Source organism: Micromesistius poutassou, assembly GCF_964030765.1.
Source record: "Micromesistius poutassou genome assembly, chromosome: 7".
NCBI lineage: Eukaryota > Metazoa > Chordata > Actinopteri > Gadiformes > Gadidae > Micromesistius > Micromesistius poutassou.
The window spans coordinates 17,780,504-17,794,045 of NC_140277.1; the positions used below are offsets into that span (position 1 = coordinate 17,780,504).

Below are 13,542 nucleotides of genomic sequence, written 5' to 3' on the forward strand. Positions count from 1 at the left end.
CGCCATGGACACCGGTGGCTCCTCATCAGGAGGAGGCCAGGAGGATGCCGAGCAAGGCAAGGGCACCAGGGAGCGACCAGAGGGCGTGAGAAGCTGCAAAAGATGAATGTTATGGGTGACAATCGCATCAGCCAAGAGGGGGTTCACTCTGTGCATGTGATACTCGGCAACCCTTTGTTTTACAGTCCCCTAATAACTAGGTATTTACCCGGTAATAGTATAGTATATTTAAGCAATAGATCACGACAGGCTGTGGTATACGGTCATTATACCACAGTTAAGGGGCGTTGTCCGGCGACCCCCTTAACTGTGGTATAATGACCGTATATCACTGACTGAAGTGATCTATTGCTTTTATAAAATGGTTACGTAAGTATGGCGAAATGAAAGTCATAGACACCCTCAATTTTGAAAAAGCGAGAAAGTCGGAAAAGCATTTTTTTTAACGAATACAAAAAAGTAGTCCCTCCTGACTGCCTGCAAAGTGTACGGCGGTTGCTATGCAACACACTGTAGCGTCCTTCAGAGAGAAGGCTAGAGACGGTAGCTTGGTTCGCCGGCAATTTAGCCTACTATCGAGTTCACTCACCGTGTGCCTATTGCTTTACAACATTTCCACCCTCTCCAGTAATCAACATATTTTTAGGCTTCAGTGAACAATGCTATTGCTTTTATATATAATATAAATATATTATATTATATATTATATATATTAAATATATTCTATTTTTTATGCAGAACAACATGTACATTATGATGCATTAAGACACATGGGCCCAAGGCATTGTTACATTCAAATTCAAATGTCACATTCAAACTGTCCTCTTTCTAAAACAGAAATGCAGCTAATTGGTAACTGAATACAACTCAAACTTTTTTCCTTCTAAAAAATAAAACAGACTGCCCCATAAATTCACACATGAACTACTGCTGTTCTCACTTTTGTCTATTTTGAACATGAATCAGACACCAGCAATATCACAGATTTAAGATTGCACTCATTTGAGTGACAGGAAACAACAAAAACTAAAACCAAAGTGCACAGTATGGTGCAAATTACATCACTCAGTTTAGGTGAGCAATATTCGATATTTAGAATTACATTCATAGGCTATAACTGACAAACAACTTCAACACCAACAAATGGAACAATAAAACCAAAAACAAATTGGCATAATATGCCTCTGATTAGAATTAAACATAACAGTGGAGAACAACTTGGATTTGGTGCGCGTCAACATGTTGGTGACGGACGCTGCGTAATAACGAAGCAAGGCACAAGTAACGTCTTTGCATAATACACAGTACAACGGCAATGCATCACACACAACAATATTTATAGGCCTCACCTACTGGCGCATGTAGGTACAACACACAAACAAATGTATCCGCTCTACCTCCATTATCGCTTTTTCCGCCAGCTGTTTACGGACGTGTCTGCTGAATATACGGATTTGCTCATATGTAATAACACTCATATGTAATAACACTCATATGTAATAACACTTCAAGGGCCACTACAAAATATCTCGGGGGCCGGATTCGGCCCACGGGACGCCAATTGAAGAGCCCTGGCTTACATACTAATATTTTAAAACATGGGAATGTGAAATGCATCCTGGGATATTTAACGGTCCCAAGTCCACACAAGTCACCTCAGATCCATCCTCGGTGGAACCATAGACATTATAAAGAGTAGACGCCGCATCGACCGCTACTGCCGACTGCCGCTGCCGAGCCGTGGGGCCGCCATCTTGGACCGGTCGACCGCTCCACTCAGTGTAATCAGTTTGGCTGGTGCAATGAACTGTCAGCGCATTTAATTCATCATACCTCACTGTCATACATGTAGCTATGATACAGGACACATGGTTCGGCGTGTTTTAATATTTCGTGGGCTTAACAGTAATAGAATATTCTGATATGATATGTCATATGATATATAAAAGACATTTCCAGTCCAACTAGCAATCAGATTGAAAAACCTAATGTGTCTTCAAAAACTAAACAGGGACAGGTAGTTTTTTCTCTGTCCTTGCGAATGCCTCTTCGATTTGTTATCAATAAAATGTCAAAAACATACCCATCTCATTCGTATTTGGAGTCTAATTGGAAGAAAACACGTAGAACCATTTTGAGCCAAAATAAATGGCAAATTAATGTTTTTTTTGGGGGAAAAAATATTTCAAGTTGAGATTCCAATCCAATGTGCCGTAGAGCCACAGAGAGTTCAACACCTGCAGTACTAAAAAACACAACTAGTCTTCTTCCTAAGAGCAGGAGGCAGCCAGATCAACTTGTGACCCGACTGTCCATGTTATTATAGACTATTATATTATAGTATAGTTATAGTATAGTTATTATATAGGTATTTGTCATGTTTCCAAAAAGAAGAGGCCATTATGCCAGTTATTCAAAACCTAATGTTGTGTTTCCCTCCACTGCCTACAACCCAGCCAAAAACACTGTTATGCGCTCTTTCACTATCATTTCGGTCGCCTGATGTGGTGTCGTCTCTAAGCAAAGCAGCGAGCTCGAGAATCAATGTGACGCAAGGCAGTATCAATCGTTGTGTGAAGCACAACGTTTATTCAGCTCAACAAAGCATACATACAGGTTGTTCAAGGGATGATAACGCCCCTGACTAATGCATAGGCTTGGTAAGTTTCTGCGACTGAGCCATGGAGGGGATCCTTTACAAGTGGACAAACTACATGACAGTTTAGTGATCTCCCTTTCTGTTTGACTAATACAGACACTACAGGACCAGGATCCAGAGTCTAGATCCTGTGGTTGTCAACATCCTGCTTGCTGTGGACATCCACCTTAATTCCAGTGAACACATCCTGCTTGCTGTGGACATCCTCCTTAATGCCAGTGAAAACATCCTGCTTGCTGTGGACATCCTCCTTAATGCCAGTGAAAACATCCTGCTTGCTGTGGACATCCTCCCCGCTGTCCTTCCGGTCTGGAGGGACACACTGTGCCATATGGCTTCTAACCTACATCTCCTGTCCAATAGTAGTTTGCAAGAAGGACAGTGGAAATGTTCTCTGTTTCAGCATTCCAAATTAAACGTGTAGATTGTGTATTCTGGAAAATAAATGTATTAAAAATGTCAAAATGCAATGTTTTGGTTTCAACATGTTGGTGCTTAGCATGTACAGTTAGCATGTTTCAATGGTCAATGACATTTTGTTATTATTAATTTGTTTCATACTTCCACCCTTTTGGATCTGACATTATACAATAGAGGTTAGAGTGTAAATACTAAGCATTCGTTTTGTGGTATTTTCCTACATTCTCCATAAGTGAGAGTGGGACGAGTGAATGGAATAAAATTGGGAATACCTTTGGACTGCTCGCAGTTTGTGTCCTGCCAAATGTTTTAGGACCCTGCTCAATATTGCAGGCATAAATTTACCCGGACTGCAGAATGGGCAATAGATACACTCACAACATGTGTCACATTTGACCAGCAGAGGTATGACGTCCCTCTGCTGGGCGATTATGTGAGGCATGAACTGGAGATTTTGAAAAATGAAATTTTGGGAAATCGAGAAATGTGTTAATTAATCATCAACTAACCATGCAACAAGTTGCAATCACCAGTTATCCCCCACCAGTAGTTATCACACAGGCTCTGACAACCCTAAACGTCAGCACACAGGTTGAAAAAAAAAAAAAAATCATCCATAAACACACTCTCAAAACGAAACAGAGTCACCTTCCACACTTCCTTGGTTATAATGTTAAGGTGAAATCGCAACATTGTTTAAACATTGTTTGTGTGTGTGTGCATGCCTGCTTGTGCAAGTGAACGTCTGCTTATCTGTAGAGCTTTCTTGGAGCTGAGATATTCACTCATAATGTGCTTTTTGGCTTACAATTGCACATTTTACAACTAGGCTATTTTGTCTTGCATCCCTACAATGAGTTAAATGTTTCAATTTAATTTGCTCGTCTTTTCCTCAGGATCTCCTCTCTCCTTACAGGGTCTGCATTTTATCTCTCCCTGTCCTTGTTCTTTCTGAACTCATCTCAACTGAAATCTGCCTCAAACTGAAAATCAAATGAAAGGGAAACATTTGAGTGACAAAAGGCTGTAGTAAAATATGGATTCAGCTTGAAAAAGGGGATAGTAAGGAAGTAGGGATTCACCATATTGAGTTGGTGTTTATCTTAATTGTGTTAATAATATAGTACCAAAATATATTAAAAGGATAAAATATTAATTTAACTTACTTACTAATAGCTATACAATATGTATGAAAAAACATAATTTATGTATTGAAATCCAGTTCATATCATAAGGTGTGACAGAACAATCATATGGTGTGACAAGAAAACCCTGTCACACCATATGATGTAGTGTCACACCATATGAGGGTTCATGTACTTAGCATAATAGTGAGCTATGTGGTTTTATGCTAACACCATTACACCATACTCGTTGCAACATGTAAATACAGATTTTAGTATAGTATTGACTAAAAAGTTATTTATTTTTGGCATTTTTGTGTAAAATGCGTCACACCAAAAGACAGCACAAAAGGGTACTGAAGTGGGAGTGATGGATATACTTGATTTATTGGAAAAATGGAAAGAGATAATTCACCTTGTAACCTTTCAGTGATCTTCTGAGATGTTGTTTGTTTTACTTCCTGATAGAAGGAGGACCCCCATAGACATTACAAAGAGTAGACGCCGCATTGGCTGCTTGGACGCAAGAAATGCGGCCACCATCTCGGAGCGGTCATACTCTTGTTGCGTAGCAGCAGAAGACACAAGATGCCAGAGCACTGTGCAGCGTGTTACTGCTCAAATCGGCGGACCATCGCAAACAGGGCTCGGGGGATTACTGTTCAGGAGGAGACACAGTTTGGCATCGACAACCAGACTTGTTGTTATTGGTTGTGTCTGTGTTTCACAAGTTAAGGCTGCACCACATCGCCAAACTCGCCTCTCTTGAACTGCACAAAGGGAGCATGAGAAAGCAGCTCTGCAAAACAGTCCTCTTTCAGGGGTTTTAGCTCATACAAAAACTTTTATGTGCTTGAATATATTATATTACAATGAATATATGATTAGGCTATATATAAATATATACATAGCCTACATAAACAATATATATATATTTAAATATATATTTATATATAGCCTAATCATATATTAATTGTTTCTTCAACGTATTAAAATAGCTGAATTTACTGCCCCTGTTTCTGCTTCTCTATCATATTTATAGTGTGTGATTTGCAAAATACCTATCATAGCCTACATCACATATCATAGGGTGACCAGACGTCCCCGTTTTTGGCTGCCTGTCCCTGTCCTAGAAAAAACGACCTGTCCCCGTTTAGTTTTTGAAGACACATTAGGTTTTTCAATCAGATTGCTAGTTGGACTGGAAATGTCTTTTATATATCATATGACATATCATATCAGAATATTCTATTACTGTTAAGCCCACGAAATATTAAAACACGCCGAACTATGTGTCCTGTATCATAGCTACATGTATGACCTTTTCAGCAACACATCCCGCGTGAAAATGTGTTTGGTATTCATTGAGGTATGATTAATTAAATGCGCTGACAGTTCGTTGCACCAAACGGATTACACTGAGTGGAGCGGTCGACCGGTCCAAGATGGCGGCCCCACGGCTCGTCAGTGCCGGTTGACAGTAGCGGTCGATGCGGCGTCTACTCTTTATAATGTCTATGAGGACCCCCCCCCTCCCAAATGGTCTCCAAACAATTGCCCGTTTAAAAAAAGGAATATGGTGTCACACCATATGATATCCATTTTAGGGACAAAATATTTTGGTAAAGGGTAGCTTTCAAATATTATGCCTGAACTTCAAGCAGAGCAGACTCACAAGTAGACATATGGGTTATCAATATGTGCTTGAATAAACAATAATTGCATTCATTTTCATGTTTTTATATGCTTGGGACAGTCACGCCATATGAGCTTTTTCTGATTTGGCTTAAAATTGTGAATAACTGGAAGGTTACATTCAGGTAACCTGAATTCATTCAGGTACATGAATGCTCTGCATATTCATACAAAACAGCATTTTCTGAACGATATTACAACATTTTTTCACATATTTTGCGATTATTTACTTATCTTTGCCACTTGGGACCCAAAAAAGGCCATGTCATGTCAACCACCCATATACTATAATATATAATTTATTATATATAATATTATATATATTATCAATATATAATATTAATAATATCTCTACATACTACAACCTGATGTATCCACCGAGAGGTGATGATGCAGAGTTTAAGACATAAATAAAGCTTACCTTGTCTTTAAATTTCGCCATCTTGGAGGGGTGATAGGTTGAGAAGAGCGTTGTGGAAAAATTTAGAAAAGTGTTAGAATTCATTAACGGTAGCAAACTTGAAGAAAAAATGTATACTTTGCAAAAGATATGCTAATAAGCAAGATAGACGCTTCGCAAAACATGCTAATTAGCTAGACGATGGATTTAAACGTGAAAAATACAACGCAAGATACATGTCTTCTTATTCTTTGACTTCGGTCAAATTGGTCAAACAACGTTGACTGTGACGCAACTGTGACGCAAAACGTCATAAAAAGCCGACCTGCTACACCACAGTGCGTTGCCAAACCACCATGTTGGGCTCCGGGGCTGCAGCTGGAAACTACTCGTACATTGACCAGTTGATTTATGTTGATCCCAGTCTTCAGTTTACTTCTTCCAGCACCACTTCTTGATAGTTCTCCTTTAATGCCGATAGTCTTTTTAAATTTCCTTTATTTTCTCAAGTTTGTTCGTTATCTAGTCTACTGTTCTTTTGTAACCTGCCTATCCAAATCTTATTGTATTTACTCATGAATTTTACCTTTCCCCACGGCCCCATCTAATTTTTCTTGTATGTCCGTAGACTACCAAGTAGCGATTAAAGCATTTGTTTAGTTTATCGACCACGGTTGAATTGTTTTCTCTTGAGTACTGATTTTGATGTGACGTCTGTGACGTTTGTGGTGCCCGACTGGGCCAAGCAACTTCAGGGAGCCGTGGCGGTGGCAGCTTTTGGGCACCAGCACCAGGCGTATTTGAGTTGGAATGCACAGAACTGGTGCTAGACCCAGCACCGGCCCGATGACAGTGGAAATGAGGTAACTGTTGCGCTCTATGGCTTGCCAACTGCCAAAGTCGGCAACGCGCCAACACCGCGAGAGGGGTGGAGTTGATACCAACCTGCAGTATAGGGGCACCAGCGTTTGTTTTTCTTGTTATGGAAACTTTTTTTTTTCAAACTGATTCTAACATGTTCATGTATCAACAAACGGCAGCTATTTATACGAGCTGCACTGGGACTTGAAGATCAGAACTGACCCCAGAGCTAGTAGAGCACACCAGACCGAGTCAGGACCAAATCAAGATCCACCTGAAGACGAACTAAACCAAGGCCAGACCAAGGAGCAGCTCAAGCCCAAACAGAAGTCCAGAAGAGAACCATGGAGCGCACGTTCCTCCTCTTGGTGGCCTTCATCTTCTCCAGCGGCCAGTGCCTAGATACGGACCCCTCCAGGGACCCCGGCGCCAGCCTGGACGTCCAGATCCTGGAGCTGCAGAGGCTGACCCAGGAGCAGGCCCAGCAGATCAAGGCTCTGCAGGAGAGCACATCGGCCGCGGTGCCCCGGGTGGCCTTCACCGTCGCGCTGGACCATAAACTCAGCCCCGTCTCCATTAACACGGTGGTCAAGTACCCGGTGATCATCTCCAACATGGGCAACGGCTACAACCCGGCCACGGGCATCTTCACCGCCCGGGTGCCCGGTGTGTACTACTTCAGCTACACTATGTACAACGATGGGAAACCAAACTCGGGGATGTCGCTGACGAAGAACGGCCAGAAGATGGTGCACACCTGGGACACCAGCGGGGACGACCTCCAAGACAGTGCCACCAACGCCGCCGTGCTGCAGCTGGAGGCCGGAGACAGAGTCTACACCCTGCTCTACGCCAACCGCCGGATATATGACGACGGCGGCCACTACAACACCTTCAGCGGCTTCCTGCTCTTCCCTCTGTAAAAGGCCTGTCGGCCATTTAGTGAGTTGTGAGGTTGATTTGCCAGTGTGATGGTGGGTGAAAGGAGGGGTTGGCTGGATTGGCGGTTTTTGTTGACAAAAATATATGTTTTGACTCACAAATACAAATAAAATAATATCTATAATAATATATCATTAATTCTGTGTAGTGTGTGTTTTTTGAAGATAAATAGAAGGGGAGAGAGGGGTTACAAACGAGATGCAGTGGGTCCTGTTAACTGGATAGGTGGTGCAGTTTGGGCGGGGTTTTGAATTAAATGCCTCTCCTGTTAGGAGTGATAGAGGTTTATAGTTCTTCTTTTCCTTCTCCTTAAAACTTTGTATGGGCTGGTTTTCATTGACAAATAATAATAGGTGCGTGAATAAGATGTGTTTGATAAATAGCACATTTTATTGACTTTATATGAAATAGACTTTAACTTATATTAACATGCGTCTGTTTGGAGGACGATTGATGGGGTCACTGGAGCTTCTGGTGAAAAAAAAAAATCCAGAACTTCTAGGACTAAATTACCTTAAATGAACTCTAAAGTAACTGAGAAATATTTAAAAAGTCAAAAGGGGTCAAACTAAGACGAAAACAGGAGCTTAATGACGCAAGCTTAATGACAGACAATTCAAACGTGAAAACTCATCATTTTATCCAGTCATTAGAGGAATATAAGGAGATGTTATGATGTTGATTCAAATTCAAAATAAAATCATCAAAGGGATGAAGGAATCAGGCAATGTCCCGATTCAAAGAAATCTGAAAAAAAAATCTAAAGGGGTCATATTTTGGGGTAAACAAGATAACCCTTTTGATAATGAATTGAACAAAATGGGCTTAATGTAGCTTCAAGTGGCTTAATGGCCTTAAACTGATTCAAAGAAATCTGAAAACAATCTCAAGGATACCCCTACATGCCCCTACACCCTCCTAAATACATGCAGTATTTAATCGTTTTTGATGTGCAGTACATAAAAGAATGTGTGAATATGAATATGTATGTGTGTGTGTGTGTGTGTGTGTGTGTGTGTATATGTGTTATTCTACCTAAATAAAAAAGTTCTACTTCTAGTTTGTGTTCCTACTAAATGATATACATGCTTTTAGATCATTGAGTCAAATAAAGCCCCTATTTTAGCATAATCGTTTTTTTTGGTGTGAATATTTTTCAAAACCATTCTTACCAAAAAAGGTAGAATAATCTGAAAATGAAATGCAAGCACAAAATAGAACTGGTTCATTTACCAGAATCCAGAGTGCTGCAAGCAGCTGGTAAAGTAAAGAATATATTATCTCTTGTAGTTTTGGTATTTTATCACTGTAAGAGAACTTGTAAATGCGATTTATATCATGATACAATCACTAAGCTACTAAGCTAAGCTTCAAGCAACTACTGTATTGGTATCGCCGAACCCTCGCCTGTCTGACTACCCTCCTGTCACCGAACCCTCACCTGTCTGACTACCCTCCTGTCACCGAACCCTCACCTGTCTGACTACCCTCCTGTCACTGAACCCTCACCTGTCTGACTACCCTCCTGTCACCGAACCCTCACCTGTCTGACTGTCACTAACCCCTCTCCTGTCTGACTACCCTCCTGTCACTGAACCCTCTCCTGTCTGACTACCCTCCTGTCACCGAACCCTCACCTGTCTGACTGTCACTAACCCCTCTCCTGTCTGACTACCCTCCTGTCGCCGAACCCTCTCCTGTCTGACAACCCGCCAGCCTTCAAGCCCCTTGTCTCGCCTTAACATATGTGTCACTATCAGTAACGATACTTTTATTCACACTCTGTCTCTGCCTCAATCTGTGTCGAGCATTTGGGTCCACTCGCTCACTTCCCCGTAACACAGCAGGGTGTTAATATCCCATCATCGTCCTGCTCGGGCATGTGGCGGTCGTCCTCAGGCGCACCTTGCTCTCCCATTCCAGTGGGTTCCCCGCAAGTGGGGAGGAACTGATCAGCGGGGTTTGCCGTGTTCTTTGGAAAATCAGGATCAGAGTCAGGGTCACTTTATTTGGTTAAAGGTCCGGTATAGTGTAGATGAAGCAAGGCTATATATGTGTCATAACATGTTTTCCTTTCAGCACCTTTAGGTATAGAAAATAAAAAGGCAAGCGGGGACATCCTTCATTAGCCCCTGCCAGGGAGGCACATGGGAGTATGGGCGGTAACACCCCCATACTAGTTTAAAACCTGTTTATTCAATGGCCCTGGCAGGGCGCTATCCTGGTGAGCATGAGCAATACAGCGGGAAATATTATTACAAAATGGCATTCTCCCTTAACTGGATTATAGGCTATACAGCAATTTTCAAGCAAACTCAACATGTAAAATCAATTTAAAGCACACCAACCCCAAATATCCAATCCAAAACAGTCTGCACAGAAGTCTTCTATAGTTCCCTCAAAACTTTCCCTAGTCTCAAATTCTCGTGATACATAAGGGGCACGTTGGCCGGGGGGGCGAAATCTATCATAACAGTCGATGGTCCATACTGGGCAGCCATTGACGTAAATGGCCCATCTACCATGGGGATGTAACCTGATAGCTACTCGTACTGGCATTCTGGGGACCTAAAATTGCGGGAGGCCCACTTTCACCCCCTCCTCATACCGGTCGTCATACGGGTCCTCAATTGCTAATAGGGGCATTTGCACAACCTCCTCTTGTTCTCGGGTCAGGGCGGTGGAGATCAAACGGTCACACAACGTGCGGGCGCACGGAATACAGCAAGACCCGCAACATACCAGAATGGCTGCAAACGTTGCAAGTGATACCAAGAGGGACAGGATAATACCTTTCCATTTTCCAAACATGTTATTAAACCAGGCTTCCAATCAGAGAAGGGGTCATTAATGCCGGAGTTCTCTGCCAATTCTAATCTGAGGGCCTGTAACCCTGCAGCGCTCTGGACACCGACCCCTCTGGAGCTGTGTTGTTGGGGATAAAAGTACAACATGTCGTCCCTATCATCTCACACACCCCTCCTTGCTCTGCCAATAACATGTCCAAGGTTAGCCTATTCTGATAGGTCATTCGGGAGGTGGCATCTAATTGCTCTGATATTTTATCTAGTCCAAATATCTCGGGCTGGCCTTTCCTATAACTCTTTCACGCTTTCTGTAGTACTGCCAGCTGATTCCTGGCTGTTCCAGGTCTGTCCTCTCACTTTGGTTTCATCCTTCCTCTGGATTCATCCTTGGGCCAGTGGGATCTGCCAAAACCCGTAGAGGATCAGGAGGAGGCTCGCCAGCTTCAGCCGTGGCTGTTGCTCCTGTTGGGGACCACAATGGAAATAAGACTGGGACTTTTGTGTTTCAATCCTCAATTGTATTCTTTTGTCTTTTCATGTGTGTGTAAGTGTGTGTCGATACAACAAATCAAAATCAAATCCTGGCTCGGCTGATCGGCTCCGGGCGTCTCTGCATCTGGCTCCTCCTCACGCTCTGGAACTTGTGTTTCTATTGTTGGAATATAAACTTATGTACAGCAGTTAGTGGACAAACATATTTTCTTAATTCTATTTCTTATTGCTCTAATGGAGGTCCCGTATGGGGCCTTGAATAATAGGTGAAGGCATGGGTCGACCCGTAAGCATTTCATGCGGGGTTAGATGCATCATTCTATTAGCATGCATGTGATAACTCATTAGTGCTAGTGGTAGTGCATCTACACAAGTCAATTAAGTCAAAAGTTTGATTACAGTATCCATACTTTGCTCTAATTTCTCACTACTTCCCTCTTTGCTTATTAAATGATAAGCAAACCCATAAACGCCATTGGTGCAACCAACCTTGATGTCCCTAACCTTAACAACCTTTAAATAAAACCAATCTGGTGGGAAGGGAAATCAAAGCCAGTATATCCAAAACCAAAGGTCGATATTAGTGGGGTTTACCATCAGCCGCCCGAAACCAAACTGTTCCCGAAATTAACAAAGTTATGCACTAAACCGAAAACGTAACTTGAGTTAGTATATACCATTTTATAAACGAAAACGTGACATGTCTCATTCTGAGTCCACCACTTCCACTGCCTGAGCCAACATATCTGACTCCTGTTCCTCCTCCACCTTTCACCCCACCCGGCTCATCCTATGATGGTTGCAGCTCGTCACTTCACGATCAAGTGAGTCAATGCTCACAGTGACTCTGCCAAGTAATCGTGACTGTGCCTGCCTTAGGTTGTCCCTGGTTTCAAGGTGGGATCTTACCCGTCGTTGGCTAACCAGCCTTCCATACTGGCTTATTGCAGGATGCCGTGCCTGGGATACAATCAATTTCCACCCATTAGGTGGAATAGATTGCAAAGTGGAGGGATGGAGACAGAGTCCTCAGCCCCAGCTACTCATGCAGCCAAGCGTGTGTGTAATGGAGACACATCAGGGCGGTTACCCTGTGTGTGTAAGTGGGCGGATGATGGAGCCAATCAGAAAGTAACTTTCTGTTGGAGTGAGGAGGAAAATACTATTGAATGTTAACATGTTATGAAAGCGTAACAGCAATAGTAGTGGCATCTGAAAGGTAAACCCATTACTTCCGAATGTAAATTGAGAACCTAGCTTGTACATTAGATCCCTTCCCAGCAGATGTAGTATTAAGCCATCCAATCCATAATCCATCTAATTGTCCTACTTGTACATTATTATTTTGTATGACTGATATGTATTCCCCTTTAGCCATAATGTGAATATCAGAACATCTTTTACAATTTAGTTGACACAAATGTAATTGTGATTAGTTATAGTAAAGACCATTACCTTATTAACTCTATTGTTTCATCTGAAATATGCTTTCAGAACCACCTTGTGTGTTCCAACACTCTGCGCAGGGGAGTAACCTCCCTTATCTCAGTGGCCCTGATGAGGCCTACTACCCGGCCTTTCTCTGTCTAGATTATATTATCAATTTTAATATAATGTCTATTATTACCGCAATCCCTCAGGAATTTAAAATTTAAAAAATAATAATTATTATTATTTGTGCTGTCTTTTTGGTACTTAAACCTTGTCAGGTCTGTTGAACTGTGCATTAACCCCGCAGTCCCCGAGTCCTTTTAGGGCGGGTCCTTCTGCTCAGATTGGTGAGAGAGGATTTTCCCTGAACTCTTAAAAAGAGTCCCCAGCGCTGGTTGACCCCTGGACTTCTGTGGACGAGCGGTGTGCATGCTATGGACAACTTTAAATGCTAATTGTTCCTGTTATGGAGTCTAGATAATAACCTCTAAATCTCTCTGCCTGTCTCCCTGTGACTCCCTCACAGGCTGCATTCCCCTCTTATCTCTACTGTCCTTGCTGCTGACTACAAATTTGTCAAATGGGAAAACTTCAAATATGGCGGACAGGGACTACAACTCTATGAAATTAGAGAACTACAAATATGGCGGGCGGGGACTACCTTTTTTAGGCATAGGGTCAGTTCCCACACACTCTCTGTCTCTCTCTCTC

At 42.2% G+C, this 13,542-nt stretch overlaps 1 protein-coding gene across 1 annotated transcript; it reads left to right on the forward strand.

The window, feature by feature from the left end:
• Nucleotides 1–7,404: 7,404 nt before the first annotated feature.
• On the forward strand, nt 7,405–8,082 carry LOC311350358 (complement C1q-like protein 2; the record flags this gene model as incomplete). Its single annotated transcript, XM_084470363.1, has 1 exon — nt 7,405–8,082. The coding sequence occupies exon 1, from the start codon at nt 7,504–7,506 to the stop codon at nt 8,080–8,082; it is 579 nt and encodes a 192-aa protein (XP_084326489.1). The 5' UTR covers nt 7,405–7,503.
• Between the last annotated feature and the right edge of the window lie 5,460 nt (nt 8,083–13,542).